This window comes from Apostichopus japonicus, chromosome 16 (assembly GCF_037975245.1).
Source record: "Apostichopus japonicus isolate 1M-3 chromosome 16, ASM3797524v1, whole genome shotgun sequence".
NCBI classification, from domain to species: Eukaryota; Metazoa; Echinodermata; class Holothuroidea; order Aspidochirotida; family Stichopodidae; genus Apostichopus; species Apostichopus japonicus.
In genome coordinates this window covers 3,818,550-3,845,136 of record NC_092576.1, presented here as the reverse complement: position 1 = coordinate 3,845,136, position 26,587 = coordinate 3,818,550, and the positions used below count along the sequence as shown (strand labels likewise).

At 37.3% G+C, this 26,587-nt stretch overlaps 1 protein-coding gene across 1 annotated transcript; it reads left to right on the top strand.

The window, feature by feature from the left end:
* The first annotated feature begins 406 nt into the window (after window positions 1–406).
* LOC139982114 (crk-like protein) lies at window positions 407–26,214 on the top strand. Its single transcript, XM_071994653.1, has 8 exons — window positions 407–568; window positions 5,565–5,813; window positions 7,561–7,680; window positions 8,380–8,521; window positions 10,642–10,773; window positions 13,912–14,040; window positions 18,687–18,806; window positions 20,031–26,214. Exons 2-8 carry the CDS (start codon window positions 5,782–5,784, stop codon window positions 20,253–20,255), a joined length of 900 nt encoding a protein of 299 aa, XP_071850754.1. The 5' UTR covers window positions 407–568; window positions 5,565–5,781; the 3' UTR covers window positions 20,256–26,214.
* The last annotated feature ends 373 nt before the right edge of the window (window positions 26,215–26,587 follow it).

The window sequence follows — 26,587 nt, the reverse complement described above, 5'->3', positions numbered from 1 at the left end:
ACGCTCCGGCCCATTTGGCTTCGTCACTGTTCAGTATGTACTTGTAACTGGGCAATAGGAACAAGTATTTCTAATTGATAATAGTCAACTCCAAGACCGGCTAGTAACCCGGAAGTAACTCCAACAAGCAGTACGATTTTCCAATATGTAGGCTTCACGTTTGACGGATCGCCTCGAGTTCGCATCCTTAAAAAAAAATCACCACTGACAGGAATTTTTGTGTACCTGAGCGAGCAACAACGAGCGACGTGGGAACCGCCTCCGTCAATGAACGATTTTACCAACTCCCTTTCATTTGGGTTGTGACTAAGGGTCAAAGAGGTCACCTCCTCATTTCCGGTTTCTGTCACACCCGCCATATTGTCGATTGCGCTGAATTTGTACGTGATTCAGTGAAGTATATGTGACTAAGTTGTATATATGTATGAACTTCCGTAAATTCAGCCTACTAGTGGCTACACCGTATCCCGACATGTTCACGAACCAAGTTCCAAGATATATTTCCTTGTAAACTAGAGAGAAAGGGGCGACGTCCAGACAGGGTTAAGAGAGAGAGGGATTTGTTCTGGTATATACTTAAATACCATATCATATTTTAATGACTTTCGCATGTAAATCAGTGAACAACCCGGTCCTGTTCCCGAGTAGTTTATTGACTTCGGTGTCTTTACTGTACAGTAATAACTACATAGGCCTAGTCAGGAATAGGCCTACCTAAGTTAGAATACATACTGTACGTGTACTAGCCTAGTTCAACTTAGGCATAGGCTAGTAAGTAGTATGAATTAGTGTAGATACTGGCTACAATTCAAAGTGTTACCCATCAGAATTGTTAAACGAAGTTATATTCCTACCGTTAAGCATAATGTTAGGCTAGCAAGTGTTTTATACTACATGGCATCTTCATGTAGTATACTACAACTCAAGTTGGAACAGTTAAATGACAGTGCTTGGCCCATAACATTTAACTTTAAGACACTGATCTAGCATAGGCCAAACCCACTGTCATTAGGCAATAAGTTGAGTTGCAAAAGTAAATTACACTCAGTACAATTCTATGACTGACCAGCAACTATATAGGCTAGGCTACTTTACTCAAATATGTATTAGTTAAAAGAAAGGTTGCAGGTTAGATCTTTATTTTCATATGAAATATTGGCTTGGCTACAAGTACAATTTCTAGTGTATGTTAGATGTAGGGGCCTAAGGTTACTTGAAATAGGCAAAAGAACATTGAAAAGGGATGATTTATCATTCAAAGTGGCTATTCTTACAACTGTTTGTAAGAAGAATTTCCGATTACGCATGTGCAGTTGCTATTTTTATGACAGGAGTACTATTTTTTACGACCAGGAGTAACAATAATTTCCGGTTAGGGTTAGGATTGGGGTTTAGGGTTAAAGTTAGGGTTAGGGTTACCCCTACTACATGCGCAGTTGCTTTATTTACTTTACTGCGCTTGAATTCGCCTTTGTCGTAAGAATAGTTTATAAATAATTGTTATGACTAGTCGTAAGAATAGCCACGGCCTTTATCATTAGGTTTTGATAAATTGTCAAATAATTGCTCCAGCTTTTTCAAATAAAACAAGGTCATTAATAAACAAAGCTGATCAGTGAGTTTTTCACATTGTGTCTTATATTTGGCCTATTATTTACAGACTTTGTCCTCTTATTAAATCTGATCCTTGACAAATGTCAATATAGTGTGAGGTAGATTGAAATGAGCCAATTGTTTGTTATGTATAAGAAGGATACAACTTATACTTTAGTTTGTTTGAACCAGTTGGCTTACCTAGGCAATGCATACTATATAGTGTTATTGTAGGCCTATAGCCAGCAACTTTTTTTCTCCGCACACGGCACTTTTCGCTAACAAAAAATGGTGCTTTCCGCACACCAAATTGGTCAGTGGGAAAATAACATTTTCTCAGCGGAAAATACCTGTTTTTTTCTTATGGACGACCAGAATGGCTTACCTAAGTGATTAGGGACATTGAAAGAATTTAGGAGAATGGAGAAGGATAGGATTTGGCCGGAGCAGGATAGAATTTGGCTCAGAAACTAGATTTTCAGGATAGATTAGGTTTGGCAGGAAGGAATGGTGATTTAGTACCACCAGTGACAGTGATAATAAATGTTATTTACACAGCGTCACCACATTTGGCTGTTGTATCAATATAGCTTGAAAATGGTGAAACCATGCTGCCGTATGGAATAATTTGGTCTCGCTAAATTTCATCCTTATTACCCGGACTGCATTTTAAGACTACTCATTCCATGTTTATGCAGGCCTCCATTTGCCTTTTACCACGACTGTCACCGCCCAGTACTTCTTTAAATTTTCAGCAGCTTAACTTCACTGACATTCACTCAGTCTAACCATCCGTATCGACTTTATTTGATACTTTTTCATGTTATTTCCATCATCCTGGACTTGGTATCCTAAAATTTAAGAAAAATATTGTACATGTACGTACAGTAAGTGAAAAAAAAGAGTTGATTTCCGCACAAGAAATTTTTTCAGCGGAAAGTAATCAGTGGGAAGTAGCATATGTGGAACATAACTGAAACCAGTGTTCAGACTTGCCCTATTAAGGAATTGCCACATGTGGTAAATATTCTGATGCATTATTATCAGGTATTGCGTACTAGGATATTAAATCTTTCATCCTTCACGCACAGCGTTTACAATGTGCTTAGGAATACTTGCGACACAAACACTCTGTCATGAAATAATGCATTTGATATTATTTTGATTATATGTGTTATATATAGTTAACGCACAAAGCTTTAGTATTGGCAGCGACAGTAACGACTCCTGCTGACTCATTGGTTTGGCTGCAATATTCTAATGAGACCATTATTCTAGAGGAAATATCCAGAAACACAAAGAAAATGTTCCTTTGACTATATAAAGATAAACCAGCGAAAATGCCAACTTGCGATAATGAAACAGAATTTGGGAGGAAATGTACGTAGGTAGTGGCTAAACATATTTACATTAAAAGCACTTGTCACACACATTAAGAGTGCTCTGTAAATTGTCTCTATTCAAATTAATGCTTGTGGCTTACATTGTGAAGAACAAAGTTGGAAAGTTACATAGCAATTTTTTTCTTTTGTGGTTTGGCATCGCAGAAAACAGCAAGTGACAGTTCAGGAAATATTTTTAGCATCGTAATCACTCATACTATAAATGTTCATTTCCTGCTTTCAGTTTCCCAGTTACTGTACATGTAAAAATATCACATTACAAAAAAAATAAATTAAAAAATGCACTTGATTAAAGATTAGCCTCTTTGCCATGATATGAGCGAATGACAATGTTAATGTTATACATAACCCATATGACTATGTCAAAAGGACTGCTTGTATGTGACAAGTGACCACAGTATGATTGGATCTATTTTATGTACCTGCTGTATGACTCTCGAGGCAGGAAGATTAAACATGTAGGTTGTCATACTTATTTAGTCATTATGAGAGATGTTATTTTGGCATATTACATAAAATCTCCAGTAAAAGTTTTAAGAAACAATATATGCGTAAATGGCAATTGTATTGAACAATCTACGTAATTCAAAATGTTGATTGAGTGAATAGAAATTTCAATATGAGCACTTGTAAAAGGACATGGAGCCATCAGTTGTTTGATTTTTGAGGGACATGATGGAACTTCCTGAAATATTAAGGGTTACTGTAGATGGCAAAATAGGTCCTGTTGGTATTTTATTGTTGCTGTTGGATGTTTGTGGAATACTTCTACAGTGTAAAGTCACCCTTTGTAATGACCGAGTTGGATATAAACTTTTGGCAAATTCCATTCCAAAATACAGCTGAAATTTAAACTCTGAAATTTTACTATTTAAGTGTTAAGTCTTACTTATAGTGAAGCACCTAAGGGTAGTGTAGACATAGACAGCACTGTTTAAACAGTTGAGTGCATTTTCATTCTAATGATACAGGATACATGATGAACTTAAATACTGTATATAATTTACTGTAGTAGGGTTACAATGGTCATTGTCTTACTGTACTACAGTAGCTTGTAGTGAGGTATGTGGTAAACCACAGTAACTATTAACCTTATGTTACTGGTACATTATAACACAGGTCTGTGTGCATCCAATGTACTCTTTTCACACATATGTAGTGTACTGTGGTAGGTTACAATTGTCACTGTCTTACTGTGCTAGCCTGTAGTGAGGCATTTGGTAACCACAGTAACTATTAACCTTATGTTACTGGTACATTATAACATAGGTCTGTGTGCATCCAGTGTACTCTTTTCACACATATGTAGTGTACTGTGGTAGGTTACAATTGTCACTGTCTTACTGTGCTAGCCTGTAGTGAGGCATTTGGTAACCACAGTGGTCTGTGTGCATCCAATGTACTCTTTTCACACATATGTAGTGTACTGTGGTAGGTTACAATTGTCACTGTCTTACTGTGCTAGCTTTTAGTGAGGCATTTGGTAACCACAGTAACTATTAACCTTATGTTACTGGTACATTATAACATAGGTCTGTGTGCATCCAATGTACTCTTTTCACACATATGTAGTGTACTGTGGTAGGTTACAATTGTCACTGTCTTACTGTGCTAGCCTGTAGTGAGGCATTTGGTAACCACAGTAACTATTAACCTTATGTTACTGGTACATTATAACATAGGTCTGTGTGCATCCAATGTACTCTTTTCACACATATGTAGTGTACTGTGGTAGGTTACAATTGTCACTGTCTTACTGTGCTAGCCTGTAGTGAGGCATTTGGTAACCACAGTGGTCTGTGTGCATCCAATGTACTCTTTTCACACATATGTAGTGTACTGTGGTAGGTTACAATTGTCACTGTCTTACTGTGCTAGCCTGTAGTGAGGCATTTGGTAACCACAGTGGTCTGTGTGCATCCAATGTACTCTTTTCACACATATGTAGTGTACTGTGGTAGGTTACAATTGTCACTGTCTTACTGTGCTAGCCTGTAGTGAGGCATTTGGTAACCACAGTAACTATTAACCTTATGTTACTGGTACATTATAACATAGGTCTGTGTGCATCCAATGTACTCTTTTCACACATATGTAGTGTACTGTGGTAGGTTACAATTGTCACTGTCTTACTGTGCTAGCCTGTAGTGAGGCATTTGGTAACCACAGTGATCTGTGTGCATCCAATGTACTCTTTTCACACATATGTAGTGTACTGTGGTAGGTTACAATTGTCACTGTCTTACTGTGCTAGCTTTTAGTGAGGCATTTGGTAACCACAGTAACTATTAACCTTATGTTACTGGTACATTATTACATAGGTCTGTGTGCATCCAATGTACTCTTTTCACACATATGTAGTGTACTGTGGTAGGTTACAATTGTCACTGTCTTACTGTGCTAGCCTGTTGTGAGGCATTTGGTAACCACAGTAACTATTAACCTTATACCGGTACATTTTAACACAGGTCTGTGTTCAGTTACAGTGTATCCAATGTACTGTGTCAGTTTCCTTCTAGACTCTCTCACTTCACCTTTAAATATGTCACATTCTGTCTGTTTTTGCAGCCGATGACGCAGAGGTGAAGCCCCAGGACATTCATTTTACAACTTTTGTTTGATTGGGATTAAACTGGTGTTGTTCTCAGGAAGTGATTACAGAGTGGTGACAATCAGTATTTGTGTTGCAGCAGTAACAAAGAGGTGTTCCTGTAGTTCTATGGAGTGCCAAATGGGCAAATAATAGATGACTATATACATGAAGTACTGATACAGAGAAACAGGAATGGCCACCTTTGATGCATCAGACAGAGACTTGTGAGTATAACACAGTGTACATAGCAGCAATGGACATCTCAGGTCTAGATAAAAGATAACAAGGGTATCATGTTTCATTCATTACTGTCTGCATTTTGTAGCGACAAGAAAAAAACTTCACTTGCAAGCAACTGAAAGTTAACTGTTTTCAGAGAGCTGTTTGGGGCGAGTCTTCAATGCCTTTAAGACACAACTGCATAGGACACACTGTATTGTTGGAGCATTTATAAAATGACCTTTGACTACATTTTAACATTTTTTGTCCAAAACTAATATCCCATGACAACGTAGCTCATTAGCATAACACACCTTTCACATAGCAAAATGAAAGTGACAACCTATGTGTGTTTTTGTTTCTATGACAAGAAACACCTTAGATGCAGTAATGATGGCATGGGTGTGGGTGCGTGTATGTGTGTTTGTGACGCCCTGCTGGTGAACTCGATATCTAAAGAACGGCAACTGTAATGAATCTCATACCTATGGATGCCCCACATTGAGTAGAAGCCACCTAATGTTTATATGGTAGAGGTCAAAGGTCATTTGAAGTCAAAATGTGAAGACCTTGTAAACATGTTATTTCATGGTTAGGAGGTATGAATACTATTTATACTTGCCATGTGTATGCATCATACTCCGTAGAAGAACCCTATTGTTTTTGGTTGAGGTTAAAGGTCATCAGGTCACCAGAGGTCAAATACTGACAACCTTGTTAACACTATATGGTCGGAAGCATGGATACTCTTCATACTTAGCATGTAGATGCATCATATTTAGAAGAAGACTAAAGGTATTGTTATTTACCACTTGATGTGAAAAGTGTCTCAGTGGGCAACAGTACATATGTTGAGAACCAAGTTAATTCAGTTCAAAACCCAACGTAATCTGTACAACTCTTATTTGGTAAAAAGATCTTTGGGGTGTGTCATAGTTATCACTTCTGTTATCAATGTACCTAATGAGCTACTTTAAGACAATGGCATAACGTACAACAATGGCTGGTAGTGCCAGGGCTTTTGCCTTTTTCTCATATTGTCTTAAATTTAGTTCACAAATAAATTCCAAAATATTTGTGCCAAGAGCCTTACTTTTGTAGTTGATGGTAGCCATAGGCGTAGGAGGCAGGGGCTGGGTGGGATGTAGCCCCCCAACCAAATATTTTTGTGAAAATTTGGGCAATATGCTGAGATTTTTCGGGCACCTACTGAAAGAAAAATAAATTGTAATAATGTAGCTAAGGGAAATCGATAGTTTAAAAAAAAATCTCCATGTAATTAAATTAATGTTCTAAGATTGCATTTGCACGACAAATTCGCGATTACTAATGTAAAAGCCTATTTGATATGATCATTAATATGTTCAGCGCGCGTGGAGCGCACAAACAATTTTGGTTATATTTTTCGGGCAAGTCGTTACAGCCCCCTACTGTAAATCAAATTGGGCTCCTACGCCTATGATGGTAGCAATGAACAGGTTGGTCCACACAATGAAACTGCCAAATTTGGAATATTAACAAAACCAAACAGAGGTTGTTGAGGTGGAAGGGGGGGGGGTTTTAGGGGTGGTGAGGGGCGATGGTTGCCTTTTTTTGAGATTTGCTTGTTTGGTGTTCATTAATTAAGTTCTGTTAAATTAAATACCTTTGGGGTTCTCTCTTTCCTTTGCCAATTTTGAGAGATGTGACTACATTTCTTTGGAAGTTAGCAATTTTGCTATTTTAAGCCGCCGTGACCTCTTTTCTTTCCAGGTGGTTTTTTGGTGAGCTCTCAAGGAAAGAGGCCGACGAAAGACTACTGGGCCAAGAGCCAGGATTGTTTCTGGTCAGAGAGAGTACAACTAGTACAGGAGACTTTGTTCTCTCAGTCAGGTAAAAAAAGTATAAACATGAAGGAAAATGATTTTTTTTTTATTCTGTACAAGTGTGAAGGTCATCTTTGTTTGATATTGTTGGAGAATATTAGAAGTAAACAGACAGAATTTTAAAAACTCTGTATAAACACCCTTACCCCCCCCCCCCCACCCCAATTTCTTCATTTCTCAGGCAATTTTTGAAGATTCCATGCATAATCCTGCTCTTGAGGTCTTTTCTGTTCAAACTGTTGTAATAGCATCACAGGCTTTAATACTAAAACTACCTTTACAAAGGGTTTAAGTCAATAGCCTCAGTTTGTTGTGGTTCATTCCTATAGAACCATTTCATCGGTGGAGGTGCCAGTCAAAAGCCATTTATAATTGCTTATATTTTATCAACATCACGGTTCACTTGTTTAACGTGAACACCAAAAGCGTTTGAATAATGAAAGGGCTACAGTATCATAGAATGGGTAAATAAGATACTCAAGTTTATGCACACATGTACAGCTCGGCTTTTGTGAATTTTTTGGCTTTTGTGCATTTCTTAGTGTTATTATATTGTTATATTACGGTTAAGAAATCGAAGTCGTTATGCAAAATTAAAACATTTTCCCAACAATAATCGATTCAATTTTTTGTATAGACCTTCCTGATTGCTTTTGTTTGTACTCTGTATTTCTGTTAATACAGCCTGTTTCTTTTTCCTTTGCAGTGAAAACAATAAAGTTTCACATTATATTATCGAGGTACGGAACGACCAATACCACATCGGTGAACTTCACTTCCAGAGCCTACCAGCTGTTATCGAATTTTACAAAGTGCATTACTTGGACACAACAACTCTATCCAGACCAGTTAGTATTTCTATTTTATCTTTCTTAATTTAATTTTCTTAGTTGATCTCATTGAGAAGTAGTCCAGAAGTTATTACATAAAGTAGTTGAAAAGAACCATATAAACTAAGCATCCAGTTCTTGCATGTCGTTAGTGAGATTTGAAGCTGATGTGCTCTGTACCAATACAGAATGTACCAATAAAGAATTGTACCAATAAAGAATAAAGAATGGGAACCATAATGGTGTGATGCTGCAAAGAGAGTCACCTTGATTCAAAACAAGTTGTTTTGCTGAAATATAAATGAATAGATTGTGTTTATTAAATTGGGTTTTAGATTTATTGACAATTCTGACTTCCATGATTCTACAGTATATATACACAAAGTAAAGTCTTGTAAAGTAGGCCAAGCATACTTAAAGGTATTGAAGACTTGCCCCAAACCGTATGCGGCCATCTGAATATGTTAACTATCTGTTGCTTGCAAGTGACGTTTTGTTCGTGTGGCTACAAAATGCAGACAGTAATGAAACGTGATACCTTGTTATCTTTAGCTGGACCTGTATCGTTTGTATACTGTGCTGTGGGTATTGACCGCAGCTGTATGTACTGACTGTACACTAGTGTCTAATTACCGACGGTAGCAAACTGTGTGTGTATTTTCTGGGATCGATGGTGGTGTCTAACACTTCTGTTACACCTCATTCGAAACTAGGTCAAATTACCGGCATTAGACGTTTTTTTTTTTGGCGCGAGTCTTCACACCCTTCAAGATTGCTGTTAGTGGTTGGATTCTCTTCTTTAGCTTTGAACAATCTACAAATATGACACTGCCAAATCATTTTTCTAAATAAAATAAAACTGTTAGCAAACTGCTTATCCACTAGAGAGCCTGTGTAATAGAATGTATAAAAGTAAGTTGGCCTGACGTTTCGATCCTAGCAGGATCTTCTTCAGAGGCTAAATGACAAGTAACAGTACAGTAACAGAAGGGACAAAACCATGCACAGAATACAGACAGGTTAATGAGCACGGTGAACACAATGAGATAGATGAAAGGGGATTATAAGTGAACAAGGGATGGAGAGAAGAAAGCTTCAGGGGAAGAGGAGAGGTAGGAGATAAACAGTGGAGGGACAAAGAGAGGATGAAAGGAACAGGGTAGGGAATAAACTGGAGAGAGACAAAGACAGAAAGGTGTGGAAAAAAAAGGGGGGGAAGAGAGCTATGAGAAGATGAGTGAAGGGGGGGGAGGAAACAAGGGGAGAAGGAGTGGGGGACAAGAAAAGTTAGTCATGTCCTTCCTGAATGTTCAGCCCATGAGGTTGAATGGTGGGAAGGTGTTGCATCCACAGCCTCTCTCTGCTGATTCGCACTAGGTCAGGACGGCAATAATTTTTTCTGTCAAATTGTATCCCTGTCACGGCAGAATATGAAAGTAGCCGGCCGAGTATCTGTTTCTATTTCGATTTCTCTGAGATAATTTATGGCAATTAAAATTTCAAAATCATCCTAAACTACCTTAAAGTTCCTGTGTAGTTTCAACTTTCTGTTTTCAGAGTACGATGCTCTCTGAGGTGTCCCCACAATTTTAAAATAATTTATTTATAAAAAACATATGTGCGAGGAATTAGACACAAAGGAATTATTGATACCGACACATATCTGTATCCAAGCATGTTTCTCTATATAGATGTAAACATTATGTATGAAATAATTAATGAAGAACAATATTAAAATCTCAAGGAATGTTTGCTTTGTGATCTCTTATATTAGTGCTCAAAATACTGAAACTTGAAGGAACAACTAGACAGTATGTATGAAATACATGCAGTCCACATATATCCTAGTTGTTTGATCACATCTATAGGATAATGATGATGATGATGATGGTGGTTGTTTTTGCTGGAACATTAAGTGGGACAGTTTTGATCTAGATACAATATTTTTCTAACATGGTATTAGATGTAGTCAGCAATATTTGCCTGCACTTCCCCTTAATAGTTGTGTGTCTGCAGCGATATATTTATCTCATATCTGTCTGTTATCTGCCAGTGTTCCAAGACACGGCCAACACATCTCCACTTTCTCTGTGTTGGCAGCGATATATTTATCTAATGTCTGTGTTTTTATCTGCCAGTGTTCCAAGACGGCCAACACATCTCCATTTTCTCCACAAACAAACCCGCCACCGGTTTCACCTCCTTCTCAGCCACATAAGCCAGACAACCTCAGTTTGAAGTATATAGTCAAATACAACTTCCCTGGTGAGGTAAGGGTGTAGTATTTTAAGCATGCAACCTCAGTTTGAAGTATATAGTCAAATACAACTTTCCTGGTGAGGTAAGTGTGTATTATTTAAGCATGCAACCTCAATATAAAGTATAAAGTCAAAGACAACTTTCCTGGTGAGGTAAGGGTGTAGTATTTGAAGCATGCAACCTCAGTATGAAGTATATAGTCAAATACAACTTCCCTGGTGAGGTAAGGGTTTAGTATTTACAGCATTCAACCTCAGTATGAAGTATATAGTCAAATACAACTTCCCTGGTGAGGTAAGGGTGTAGTATTTTAAGCATGCAACCTCAGTATGAAGTATATAGTCAAATACAACTTTCCTGGTGAGGTAAGGGTGTAGTATTTAAAGTATGCAACCTCAGTATGAAGTATATATAGTCAAATACAATATTCCTGATGAGGTAAGGGTGTAGTATTTAAAGTATGCAACCTCAGTATGAAGTATATATAGTCAAATACAATATTCCTGGTGAGGGAAGGGTGTAGTGTTTGAAGCATACAACCTCAGTATGAAGTATATAGTCAAATACAACTTTCCTGGTGAGGTAAGGGTGTAGTATTTAAAGTATGCAACCTCAGTATGAAGTATATAGTCAAATACAATATTCCTGATGAGGTAAGAGTGTAGTATATGAAGCATGCAAACTCAGTATGAAGTTCATTGTCCATACTTGTACCATGGTATTAAGTATCAAGTGAAAATCATATAATCCAGAGAGGTATACGATAGATATTTAGTAAGCTACAACTTTCCTACAGAGGTGTGCACAGTAGGAGATAAAGCATACAAACACGATATGAGCTATGCAGTTAATTACAACTTTCTCTGGTGAGGTGAGTGTGCAGTTTTTAAGGCATAGAACCTCAGTATCAGGTATAGCAGTGAAGTATAACTTTCTCTGGTGAGGTGAGTCTGTAGTTTTAAAGGCATAGAACCTCAGTTTGAGGTATACCAGTGGAGTATAACTTTCTCTGGTGAGGTAAGTGTGTAGTATTTAAGGCATAGAACCTCAGTATGAGGTATATCAGTGAAGTATAACTTTCTCATGAGAGGTGAGTGTCTAGTATTTAAGATATAGAACCCCAGTACGAGGTTTATCAGTAGAGTATAACTTTCTCATGAGAGGTGAGTGTGTAGTATTTAAGGCATAGAACCTCAGTATGAGGTATATCAGTGGAGTATAACTTTCTCATGAGAGGTGAGTGTCTAGTATTTAAGATATAGAACCCCAGTATGAGGTTTATCAGTAGAGTATAACTTTCTCATGAGAGGTGAGTGTCTAGTATTTAAGGCATAGAACCTCAGTATGAGGTATATCAGTGGAGTATAACTTTCTCATGAGAGGTGAGTGTCTAGTATTTAAGATGTAGAACCCCAGTATGAGGTTTATCAGTGGAGTATAACTTTTTTCTGAGATGATTGTTGACTCACTGTTCAAAACTACAAGTTCAAAGTTTTTTTTGATGTAAGATAACCAAACCTAACTAATTTCAACAAATTCTAGAACATCAAAGGAAGACCTAGTCAAGACCATGAATTGCCCCTGTTTTACTGTTTTATATTGATTGGTAATGAAAAGTGACCAACCAATGACCAAACACCTGTGATAAAATGTGAAAACTAAAAACAATTTCGAAAAGAAGCTCAGCCAAATAAGATGGCGACCAGAATACTGTAAGAGAGATGACTGCAAGAACGAAGGATATGGTAGAGGTTATACACATATTTACTAAAGTGTTTCCTAATCATGTAATTCTGGTGAACATACAAGAGTACTTTGATAGTCAGACAAAAGAGAAAGGAGCCAAACACTTCATCAAGTTAAACTTTGAAAGTTTCTTTGTCGATTTGTAGAGGAAATCCCATTGTTAGTGTTTGTTTTAACTGGGTACTTGAGTGTTAGTTTCCACTGTTACCTTTAACAACAAGTACAATTGTTCCTTTCACAATATCATGCAAGTATGAACAAGATGCCAGTCTAGTAGCTCCCTGTACATCAGTGTTCTGTTACTAATATCGAACATTCTAATTAAGATGCCAGTCTACAGTAGCTACCTGAACATCAGTGTTCTGTTACTAATGTTAAACATTCTGAATAAGATGCCAGTCTAGCTACCTGAACATCAGTGTTCTGTAACTAATGTTAAACTGTCTAAATAAGATTCCAGTCTAGCTCCCTTAACATCAGTGTTCTGTTAATGTTAAACATTCTGCATAATGAGATGCCAGTCTGGGGACCTGAACATCAGTGTTCTGTAACTTATGTTGAACATTCTGAATAATGAGATGCCATTCTAGCTCCGTGAACATCAGTGTTCTGTTACTAATGTTGAACATTCTGAATAATGAGATGCCAATCTAGCTCCCTTTACATCAGTGTTCTGTTACTAATGTTGAACATTCTGCATAATGAGATTCCAGTCTAGCTCCCTTAACATCAGTGTTCTGTTAAGTTATGTTGAACATTCTGAATAATGAGATGCCATTCTAGCTCCGTGAACATCAGTGTTCTGTTACTAATGTTGAACATTCTGAATAATGAGATGCCAATCTAGCTCCCTTTACATCAGTGTTCTGTTACTAATGTTGAACATTCTGAATAAGATGCCAGTGTAGCTACCCCCTATATCAGTGTTCTGTTACTAATGTTAAACATTCTGAATAAGATTCCAGTCTAGCTCCCCGTACAGCAGTGTTCTGTTACTAATGTTGAACAGTCTGAATAAGATGCCAGTCTAGCTACCTGTACATCAGTGTTCTGTTACTAATGTTGAACATTCTGAATAAGATTCTAGTCTAGCTACCCGCACATCAGTGTTCTCTTACTAATGTTAAACAGTCCAAATAATATTCCAGTGTAGCTGCCCCCTATATCAGTGTTCTGTAAAGTAATGTTGAACATTCTGAATAATGAGATGCCAATCTAGCTCCCTTTACATCAGTGTTCTGTTACTAATGTTAAACAGTCTGAATAATATGCCAGTGTAGTTACCTGAACATCAGTGTTCTGTTACTAATGTTGAACATTCTGAATAAGATGACAGACTACAGGTATTTCTGCTGGATTCTTGAGAGTTATCTCTGATTTTTTTGCTGTTTGATTTATTTCAGGATGAAGAAGACTTGCCCTGTAAGAAAGGAGAAATATTACTCCTAGTCCAGAAAGAAGAGGATAACTGGTGGAAAATGAAAAATGAAAAAGGAGACATGGGTCTGGTACCTAAACCTTACATAGAACAGGTAAACACCAATAGACTGTACATACCTGTATGGGTCTGGTACCCAAACCTTACATAGAACAGGTTAACACCAATAGACTGTACATACCTGTATGGGTCTGGTACCCAAGCCTTACATAGAACAGGTAAACACCAATAGACTGTACATACCTGTATGGGTCTGGTACCCAAACCTTACATAGAACAGGTTAACACCAATAGACTGTACATACCTGTATGGGTCTGATACCCAAACCTTACATAGAACAGGTTAACACCAATAGACTGTACATACCTGTATGGGTCTGGTACCCAAGCCTTACATAGAACAGGTTAACACCAATAGACTGTACATACCTGTATGGGTCTGGTACCCAAACCTTACATAGAACAGGTTAACACCAATAGACTGTACATACCTGTATGGGTCTGGTACCCAAGCCTTACATAGAACAGGTAAACACCAATAGACTGTACATACCTGTATGGGTCTGGTACCCAAACCTTACATAGAACAGGTAAACACCAATGGACTGTACATACATGTATGGGTCTGGTACCCAAACCTTACATAGAACAGGTAAACACCAATAGACTGTACATACCTGTATGGGTCTGGTACCTAAACCTTACATAGAACAGGTAAACACCAATGGACTGTACATACATGTATGGGTCTGGTACCCAAACCTTACATAGAACAGGTAAACACCAATGGACTGTACATACATGTATGGGTCTGGTACCCAAACCTTACATAGAACAAGTTAACACCAATAGACTGTACATACCTGTATGGGTCTGATACCTAAACCTTACATAGAACAGGTAAACACCAATAGACTGTACATACCTGTATGGGTCTGGTACCCAAACCTTACATAGAACAGGTAAACACCAATGGACTGTACATACATGTATGGGTCTGGTACCCAAACCTTACATAGAACAGGTAAACACCAATAGACTGTACATACCTGTATGGGTCTGGTACCCAAACCTTACATAGAACAGGTAAACACCAATGGACTGTACATACATGTATGGGTCTGGTACCTAAACCTTACATAGAACAGGTAAACACCAATGGACTGTACATACATGTATGGGTCTGGTACCCAAACCTTACATAGAACAGGTAAACACCAATGGACTGTACATACATGTATGGGTCTGGTACCCAAACCTTACATAGAACAAGTTAACACCAATAGACTGTACATACCTGTATGGGTCTGATACCTAAACCTTACATAGAACAGGTAAACAACAATAGACTGTACATACTTGTATGGGTCTGGTACCCAAACCTTACATAGAACAGGTAAACACCAATAGACTGTACATACCTGTATGGGTCTGGTACCCAAACCTTACATAGAACAGGTAAACAACAATAGACTGTACATACCTGTATGGGTCTGGTACCTAAACCTTACATAGAACAGGTTAACACCAATAGACTGTACATACCTGTATGGATCTGGTACCCAAGCCTTACATAGAACAGGTAAACAACAATAGACTGTACATACCTGTATGGGTCTGGTACCTAAACCTTACATAGAACAGGTTAACACCAATAGACTGTACATACCTGTATGGGTCTGGTACCCAAACCTTACATAGAACAGGTTAACAACAATAGACTGTATATACCTGTATGGGTCTGGTACCCAAACCTTACATAGAACAGGTTAACACCAATAGACTGTGCATACCTGTATGGGTCTGGTACCCAAACCTTACATAGAACAGGTAAACAACAATAGACTGTGCATACCTGTATGGGTCTGATACCTAAACCTTACATAGAACAGGTAAACACCAATAGACTGTACATACATGTATGGGTCTGGTACCTAAACCTTACATAGAACAGGTAAACAACAATAGACTGTGCATACCTGTATGGGTCTGATACCCAAACCTTACATAGAACAGGTAAACACCAATAGACTGTACATACCTGTATGGGTCTGATACCTAAACCTTACATAGAACAGGTAAACAACAATAGACTGTGCATACCTGTATGGGTCTGATACCCAAACCTTACATAGAACAGGTAAACACCAATAGACTGTACATACCTGTATGGGTCTGATACCTAAACCTTACATAGAACAGGTAAACAACAATAGACTGTGCATACCTGTATGGGTCTGATACCCAAACCTTACATAGAACAGGTAAACACCAATAGACTGTACATACCTGTATGGGTCTGATACCCAAACCTTACATAGAACAGGTAAACAACAATAGACTGTGCATACCTGTATGGGTCTGATACCCAAACCTTACATAGAACAGGTAAACACCAATAGACTGTACATACCTGTATGGGTCTGATACCTAAACCTTACATAGAACAGGCTAACACCAATAGACTGTACATACCTGTATGGGTCTGGTACCCAAGCCTTACATAGAACAGGTTAACACCAATAGACTGTACATACCTGTATGGGTCTGATACCTAAACCTTACATAGAACAGGTTAACACCAATAGACTGTGCATACCTGTATGGGTCTGATACCTAAACCTTACATAGAACAGGTAAACACCAATAGACTGTACATACATGTATGGGTCTGGTACCTAAACCTTACATAGAACAGGTAAACACCAATAGACTGTACATACCTGTATGGGTCTGATACCTAAACCTTACATAGAACAGGTAAACACCAATAGACTGTACATACATGTATGGGTCTGGTACCTAAACCTTACATAGAACAGGTTAACACCAATAGACTGTACATACCTGTATGGGTCTGATACCTAAACCTTACATAGAACAGGTAAACACCAATGGACTGTACATACCTGTATGGGTCTGGTACCCAAACCTTACATAGAACAGGTACACACCAATAGACTGTATATATCTGTATGGGTCTGGTACCCAAACCTTACATAGAACAGGTAAACACCAATAGACTGTACATACATGTATGGGTCTGGTACCCAAACCTTACATAGAACAGGTACACACCAATAGACTGTATATATCTGTATGGGTCTGGTACCCAAACCTTACATAGAACAGGTAAACACCAATAGACTGTACATACCTGTATGGGTCTGGTATCCAAACCTTACATAGAACAGGTAAACACCAATAGACTGTACATACATGTATGGGTCTGGTACCCAAGCCTTACATAGAACAGGTTAACACCAATAGACTGTACATACCTGTATGGGTCTGGTACCTAAACCTTACATAGAACAGGTTAACACCAATAGACTGTACATACCTGTATGGGTCTGGTACCTAAACCTTACATAGAACAGGTTAACACCAATAGACTGTACATACCTGTATGGGTCTGGTACCCAAACCTTAACATAGAACAGGTAAACACCAATAGACTGTTCATACCTGTATGGGTCTGGTACCCAAACCTTACATAGAACAGGTACACACCAATAGACTGTATATATCTGTATGGGTCTGATACCCAAACCTTACATAGAACAGGTAAACACCAATGGACTGTAAATACATGTATGGGTCTGATACCTAAACCTTACATAGAACAGGTAAACAACAATAGACTGTACATACCTGTATGGGTCTGGTACCCAAACCTTACATAGAACAGGTACACACCAATAGACTGTATATATCTGTATGGGTCTGGTACCCAAGCCTTACATAGAACAGGTAAACAACAATAGACTGTACATACCTGTATGGGTCTGGTACCCAAACCTTACATAGAACAGGTTAACACCAATAGACTGTGCATACCTGTATGGGTCTGGTACCCAAACCTTACATAGAACAGGTTAACACCGAAAGACTACATACTGGTACCCAAACCTTACATAGAACAGGTAAACATCAATACACTGTACACACCTGTATGGGTCTGGTACCCAAACCTTACATAGAACAGGTTAACACCAATAGACTGTACATACCTGTATGGGTCTGGTACCCAACCTTACATAGAACAGGTAAACACCAATAGACTGTACATACCTGTATGGGTCTGGTACCCAAGCCTTACATAGAACAGGTAAACACCAATAGACTGTACATACCTGTATGGGTCTGGTACCCAAACCTTACATAGAACAGGTAAACACCAATAGACTGTACATACCTGTATGGGTCTGGTACCCAAACCTTACATAGAACAGGTAAACACCAATAGACTGTACATACATGTATGGGTCTGGTACCCAAACCTTACATAGAACAGGTAAACACCAATAGACTGTACATACCTGTATGGGTCTGGTACCCAAACCTTACATAGAACAGGTAAACACCAATAGACTGTACATACCTTTATGGGTCTAGTATCCAAACCTTACATAGAGAAGGTAAACACCAATAGAATGTACATACCTGTATGGGTCTAGTATCCAAACCTTACATAGAACAGGTAAACACCAATAGACTGTACATACATGTATGGGTCTGGTACCCAAACCTTACATAGAACAGGTAAACATCAATAGACTGTATATACCTGTATGGGTCTGGTATCCAAACCTTACATAGAACAGTTTATACGATGTTTGGTTTCTTTGTTCAGGGTAACACAGTCATATGGCAGTTAAAATGATGTTTGGTTCCTTTGTTACAGGTTACACAGTCATATGGCAGTTAATATGATGTTTGTTTTTTTCTTTGTTCCAGGTTACACAGTCATATGGCAGTGAGTACAGATCCATTGGTAGCAGCACAGAACCTGTGCTAGCAAAAGCAGTGCAAGCGAGAATACCTACTCCCTATGATTATACACAACTAAAGTTAGATGTGAGTATTAAGTCAATCTAAGTAAATGAGGTGGTCCTTGTACAGGTTCAAGGTGGTACTAGTAGAAGTTACTTGGATGAATGTAGTTATAGTCAGAGAGGACGAGGCAGTTGTTTGAATTGACCATTACTAAACATCAAAGTGAAATGTTATCGCTTTACTCAGTGCTGAGTGTATGAATAGCCCTGTACTTAACATCAAAGTGAAATGTAATCCCTTTACTCAGTGCTGAGTGTATGAACAGCCGTGTACTTAACATCAAAGTGAAATGTAATCCCTTTACTCAGTGCTGAGTGTATGAATAGCCCTGTACAAAACATCAAAGTGAAATGTAATCCCTTTACTCAGTGCTGAGTGTATGAATAGCCCTGTACAAAACATCAAAGTGAAATCCCTTTACTCAGTGCTGAGTGTATGAATAGCCCTGTACAAAACATCAAAGTGAAATGAAATACCTTTACACTTTGCAATGTGTATGAATAGCCCTGTACTAAACATCAAAGTGAAATCCCTTTAGTCAGTGCTGAGTGTATGAATAGCCCTGTAATAAACATCAAAGTGAAATCCCTTTACTCAGTGCTGAGTGTATGAATAGCCCTGTAGTAAACTTCAAAGTGAAATCCCTTTAGTCAGTGCTGAGTGTATGAATAGCCCTGTACTAAACATCAAAGTGAAATCCCTTTACTCAGTGCTGAGTGTATGAATAGCCCTATAATAAACATCAAAGTGAAATGAAATACCTTTACACTTTGCAATGTGTATGAATAGCCCTGTACTAAACATCAAAATGAAATCATTTTAGTCAGTGCTGAGTGTATGAATAGCCCTGTACTACACATCAAAGTGAAATCCCTTTACTTAGTGCTGAGTGTATGAATAGCCCTGTACAAAACATCAAAGTGAAATGAAATACCTTTACACTTTGCAATGTGTATGAATAGCCCTGTACTAAACATCAAAATGAAATCATTTTAGTCAGTGCTGAGTGTATGAATAACCCTGTACAAAAAATCGAAAGTGAAATTAAAAATATTATGAACATGCTTTCAGGAAGTTGATTTCAACCTTTTTTTGTTGTAGAAAATGAACATTTCTTTGAAATGAGTAAACTTTGCTAACTTATGAGAATACTCCTTTAGTATTAAACATATCATTGATGATTTCACATAAGAGATGAATAATTCTAACCAATAACCATTTTTTTTTATTTTTCCTCTCTGAAAGCCTGGTGACTTACTACGTGTCATTCAACGAAACACTAGCGGACAATGGGAGGGTGAAGTCGTGGGGACTGGCCGGAAGGGGTCCTTCCCATTTAGATGTGTCCGTATACTGGAAGGCTCAGAGAGGGAGGAGGCATTAAGGAAGGTCCAAAATGAAAATGGGCTCACGTCAACGGCCAAGGACGATGACATGACGAAACAGATGAACGGATTGAAAGTGAACTAAGAAGAAAGGAAGCAGAAAATGTGCAAAGTATTTTATATGGAAAACAGTTTTACAGGGAGAGTTATCATGATAAGAATGTATCCAATTGACCTTTACAGTAGTCTTGAGAAATAAACTGACGAGAGACCATTTAGAGCATTTGTGTGAGGAAGACGGAAAAGGCAATATATGAACGAGGAAATTAAAATTGGGCTAGAAAAATGAGAAGAGCTGCTGCCATGCTTATTGTATAATGCTTTGATGATGGAGTCACTGGGAACCCTTTGAACTCTTGTAGAAATCACAAACCTTTGTCGTCGTGTTCGCTGATCGGAGTGCAAGAAGAGCAGTCGACATTTAAAAACCTTTACGTTTGTTTACATAACGATATGTGGAGGAGGCAATGTTTCCTCACCGTTTGGAATGGGGAATCAGTTTAGTGTTTTTTAGACAGTTAGTACTTTTTATTGGTGGAGGTGAATAGTTTTGTTACATGGATTAATGATTAACTTGGACTACTTACTTTGGAGATTTGCTGGCCAGTGATGTAGTAACTATGTGTACCACAGTACTGCTGGTTGGTAATCAGCTCTGCCTCTATTGCCAAAAGTGAAATGGTATGGCCAAAATGGTATGACCAAAATGGTATGACCAAAATGGCCAAAAGTGAATTGGAGAAATGGGAGTGAAATGGTAAAGTGAAATGGTCAAAAGTGAAATGGTGAACCGATAGTACAGATACGTTCTCTTTGGTGAGAGCTGCTGGCATTAAAAAACATCATCTTGGTCTAGATGACATGGTCCCTCTCTACAACCTGCCACTGAACAGTGGTGGCAACCAGTCCAACTTAAATATGCCACTTGGCAAATGGCAGCTTTCACAAGTCAAGTTCAATATGCCACAGGGAAGTGGCAGTCCTCGCAAGTCGACTGAGATTACCGATCCACTTATAAAATAATTAAATGATGGGAATTTTCATGCTTAAAGCCAGAATTTAATCAATAGGATTGAGAGGGGCTCACTCTATTATCCTTCCCAAGTTACTTACTCTTAATCTTTGGATAAGTCAATTTCAAGAAATTGATCGAAACATTACAAATTTTAATCGGTGTAAGGAATTTGGAATGACAAAAGTCTGATATTAGCTACTGTATGGTAATAGGTATCTAAACAGTTTCTCAATGGGTCCACCTAGATTGGATGTATGTGGTCCACCTAGGTTGAATATATGTGGTCGACCTAGGTTGAATATATGTGGTCCACATGGGTTGAACATATGTGGTCCACATATGTTGAATATATGTGGTTGACCTAGGTTGAATATATGTGGTCTACCTAGGTTGAATATATGTGGTCCACCTAGGTTGGATACATGTGGTCCACCTAAGTTGGATACATGTGGTCCACATAGGTTGAATATGTGTGGTCCACATAGGTTGAATATATGTGGTCCACATATGTTGGATATATGGGCGAAGAGTGAATCCGTGACATCACAACCTTGTTTGTGAGCTGTTAAAACTGTCAGGACTGTTGTGGTAACTTTCAAATGCCATTTTTTTCCCAACTTGTGAATCAAATAATTTGGGCAACTTGTGGACTATTCTTTTGTCATCTTATTCATTAGCCCATATACAGCAAAGGGATATCGCCTCTCCCATTCATTGAGGTAGGTACATATCCCTTGAGAGAGTCTGAGATATTAATAATACAGTAAACTGGTTATATCAGTCCCTCTGTTATATTTATATGTTTCAAATAATATAGGACACCATCAAATTTTGAAATATTTGTGACAACAAGTTATTAGTTTGAAGTGATTGCATCATACTGTGAAATTACTGTTTCTGCTACATTATGTTTTGTATGTCAGAGAATTCATCCATTCATTATTCACCAATTAATTATTCACTAATTAATTATTCACTAATTCAAACAAGTTCAACTACTGACAGTGATGTCACAAAGGAAACTTTTATTGTCTTTGTAGGCAGTGTTGATCAAAGCAGAGTTTGACACACAAATCAACTGACACTTATTCGACCAATTAATTGATTAACAACTAATTAGGTCATTGGGGTAGGTGGAGGTAATGTCAACAACAGCATGGATGCTTTACCAGTGGTTAGGTTAGTATTTACAGATGTGATTACTTTCTCCACCAAGGTTCCTAATCTTGATTTTGTTGCTTTTTATGTTAAAATCATTCTGGATGATGTGAGTTTGTTTCAAGTTAAGTATCTTATAAATTGACCAGTTTCAAGAATGGAAAGTGGATTTTGAAGCTTGAAGTTCTATCCGTAACGCTTAGGTAAAATGTTTGTGTTCGAGAAATTAAAGTAGGGCACCCTTGACCTTTTTCGTCACGTTTCCCAAAGTGAAAAAGGATTTTGTGCAACTTTGGAAGTTTGAAACTATGCATACCAATGTTCTGTTGTCAATAGACAAGGGATATTTTAATCTTGACGTAAAATTCACAAGCTGTGGCTTATTCTTAGGCAACAGAGAGCAGCTTTTGTAATCCGTTTCATTATTTGAATCAGTGCAGCTTAATGCAAGTCGAATGAGGAACACAGTAAAGTGTGTCTATTTGATAATATTTTTTCAAGCAGAAAAAATGTTTTTATGCATTCTCTGAAATTTACCTTGATGAAAAACCCCCTTTAGCTTATTGTAAGTGTTACCATGACAACAGTTCCACCAAATTAGTAGTTAAACTGTCCGCTTGCCAAAAATTACTCTCGGTAGATAGTTAAAATGAGTGTTGCCATGACGATAGTCCCTGTTATTGCTAGTTCATTAGACTTACTTTTCTCCCATATTTCTGTAGTAGTAGTAGTTATGAATGTTACCATAACAACAGCTCTTCTCACTAGTTCCTCATTACAACATTGTCTCATAGAGAAGTATAAATGCTGGTTATGAAGGCATTGGATTGCATTATCTAAAGATCATAGATTTATGTTATGAATATGTTGGATTCTGTTAGGCATGCAAAGAATTGCGTATCATCTTTTATATTTAGTACTTGTAAATTCATATTGTTGTCTGTTCATGCTTGCCATAGAATCAGTCCATCACACCGGTTCATTACGGACTTATTTTTATATTTATACATGTAGCCAATTAATAAAAGCAAATTGCTTTCTCTATAAACTTGAACAAGTGGTGATTAGGCGATACTCTTGACAATTTACTTCTATTCACAGGAGAATTGTATAGGCTCGTCTCATCTGGAAGCATTTTGAAAGATCCAAGAACTTAAATAGTCTATTTCAGATTATATTAGCACATACTAAAATCTTCAAAATCATAATTTTGTTCACTTTTTCATCAGTTAAATCTATTTTTTTTTTTGATGTTTTGAAACCACATTAGGTTTCATCCAATTACAGCTATTTTAAGGATTTTTCCTTTTATTCTTTTTCTTGTGGAAAAGAGGTGCTAGGAAGGTGGGATTTGGGTTATGACATAGTTTTAAATTGTTTTCATTTTTCAGATTTGAACTATTTTGGGTGATTTTCACAAGGTTCAAAGCAATGAATGATAACAAATTCTTTATTCTCAATCTGTTACTATAGCAACAACACTGCAACACAAAATAACGACCTACACACTCAGCCTTTTAGTAAGGCTCACAACACATAGCTAACACTATGGCCTGCAACACCCTGCCAGACATACACACTTTGCCTATAGAAGGGAGCCCACAACACTTCGCCTACAGGATGGCCTGTAACACCTCACCTGTACAATAGGGCTTTACACACTTAGTTTTAAAATAGGGCCCACAACACCTTAGTCTAGATTTAGGGTCTGCAAAACAATGGAGCCCAACAACACCCTACAGTAGAACCTACTATACTGATGCTGCAATAGGACCAACAATACTTAGTCAAACAAATAGTCCATGAAGCTAGCCAGTAGACATCAGTAGACACCCAGTAGACATCCAGTCTACCTGACATCATTCTGTCAGTGTAGAAGTCAAGTTAAATCTGAATAATAATAATAATAATAATAATAATAATCAGTAGACAAAAGTCACTGCTTGAGGCACTTTACAAAGAAAGCAGTTTAATTTACAAAAGAACAAGTGAACAGATGGGTCTTAAGTAAACTTTTGAAAGTAGAAAGTTTACAGCATGTTTGAATGTGATCTGGTAACTTGTTCCATAGATAAGAGCCAGAGTATTCAAAGTTTCTGTAACCATAGGTCCTGAATGCACCTCGATGAGATTGCAACTTCAAAAGCTTTTACATATATTAAATATTGCATGATAAGTGTTAATGAGATTGAAACTTCAAAGCTTTTACATACATAAAATATTGCATTATAAGTAGTAATGAGATTGAAACTTCAAAGCTTTTGCTTACATGAAATATTGCATTAAAAGTATTAATGAGATTGAAACTTCAAAGCTTTTACTTACATGAAATATTGCATAAGTAGTAATGAGATTGAAACTTCAAAGCTTTTGCTTACATGAAATATTGCATTATAAGTTTTAATGAGATTGAAACTTCAAAGCTTTTACATACATAAAATATTGCATAAGTGTTAATGAGATTGAAACTTCAAAGCTTTTTCATACATGAAATATTGCATTATAAGTATTAATGAGATTGAAACTTCAAAGCTTTTACTTACATGAAATATTGCATAAGTATTAAAGATATTGAAACTTCAAAGCTTTTACATACATGAACTATTGCCTAAGTATTAATGAGATTGAAACTTCAAAGCTTTTTACATACATGAAATATTGCATAAAGCATGTAACTGGGTGGGAAGTGGATGTTTGTGAATTCACAGAATACAAAATTTCTGCCGCCAGAATTTATGATGTAATGTTCTTTGCTTGTCGATTATGGGCATTTTGCTGGTCTTACTGAGATTGATGAAATTATATATTGCTTCATTTTCTTCTGAACTCATGTTTGGTATCCCTGGTGATAGATAGAGTTTTGAATATTCAGTTCTTATTAATGAATCTGTCGAATATTCCATTCAATGCATTATTTGAATAGATATGTAATTATTGTAATACAAATCATATTTGTGTGCCAACATGGGTTCTATATATAGTGGTCATCAGGCCATTGTGTGTTTGAGTCAGTCTAGTTCTATTTCTGTACATCTGCTCTGTATCATTGCTAACACATATTGAAGGCAAATAATTTAATGTACAAGATTGTAGCAAAACAGTATCATCCATTTTCAATCCTGTTTCTCTACTGAACGAATCAAAATTTATCCCAAATATTTTAAAAAGCAATTAATGAAGATTTTTGGTCTCTGCACATTGATTCTGCTGTCAGCAGCAATTTTGGTCTGGAAAAAAAGTATGAACTGCCAAATGGCCATAACAAGTATCCATACATTTCTTTATAACACTGATAGCCAAGAGCATGATGGGTAATGTGATTTACCTATTTGAATAACCATGGTGATGTCCTAATGTTAAACGTGAGAAGCACATGCAGATGTGATGTATTGTAGTGGGGTGGGTGTTGTGTGCTCCTAGGCTTCTTTCTCAACAATCAAGGAACATGTACCCTTGAGGATAAATAATTTATCATATTTTAGGGTTTGCATGTATACAGCATTTACAGTTTAATATTGTGTAACACATGGTGTTGTTGATGTAAGCAGTGGAATGGTATTTTTAACTGTTTGTGTCTGTCTATAAACTGAGGCAGTGCGGAGTAACATAAGGTCTAGTTATATCAATCCTATAGAGAGTAATTAAACTTTATTATTATTATTATGATTATTATTTCTTCTTTTTTCTATTTCTGTAGCCTATTTACACAATGTCAAATTTTGAAGTATTTATATGATTTGCCTTAATTAATTATGTTGTCATAGCATGTGTCTTTGTCTATGTAGAGGTTTATTGTCTCTGAGGATAACATCATCAGTTCTAGTATGCTCTGTACAGCAAATACAGCTAGCTACAGCAGCATTCAAAGGTATCAAGGTGTTCTTGTTTTTAATTATTTACTTGTATGCACCCTCACTATATAGGAAAACACCAAATAGTTGCAGACAGTAGCTCCTTATTATATTTAACCCTCCTCTTCCTTCAACCCCTCTCCCGCCTTCAATCCCCCCCACCCCTCCTCTCACACTAGCAAGGAAGAGATGCTGTGACATTTACACAGATCAATAACAAAAATTAAAAATAAAAGAAGCTGCATGCCACCCCCATTTCTTTTCTCTGGTGCCAGAACCCATCCCATCCCATAGACAAAGAAGTTATTTCCTCTTTTGTAATTTAAATCGATCTTGCCATCTCCTGCTCCTCACCTCTGTAATTTAAACTATTCCTGATTTTTGAAATACTTT

Bases quoted from the DNA above. Each gene is read 5' to 3' on its own strand.
- LOC139982114 (XM_071994653.1), top strand. From the start codon at position 5,782: ATGGCCACCTTTGATGCATCAGACAGAGACTT. The intron at 7,681-8,379 runs GTAAAAAAAGTA...TTTCCTTTGCAG, and splicing joins GACTTTGTTCTCTCAGTCAG to TGAAAACAATAAAGTTTCAC. The intron at 14,041-18,686 runs GTAAACACCAAT...TCTTTGTTCCAG, and splicing joins CTAAACCTTACATAGAACAG to GTTACACAGTCATATGGCAG.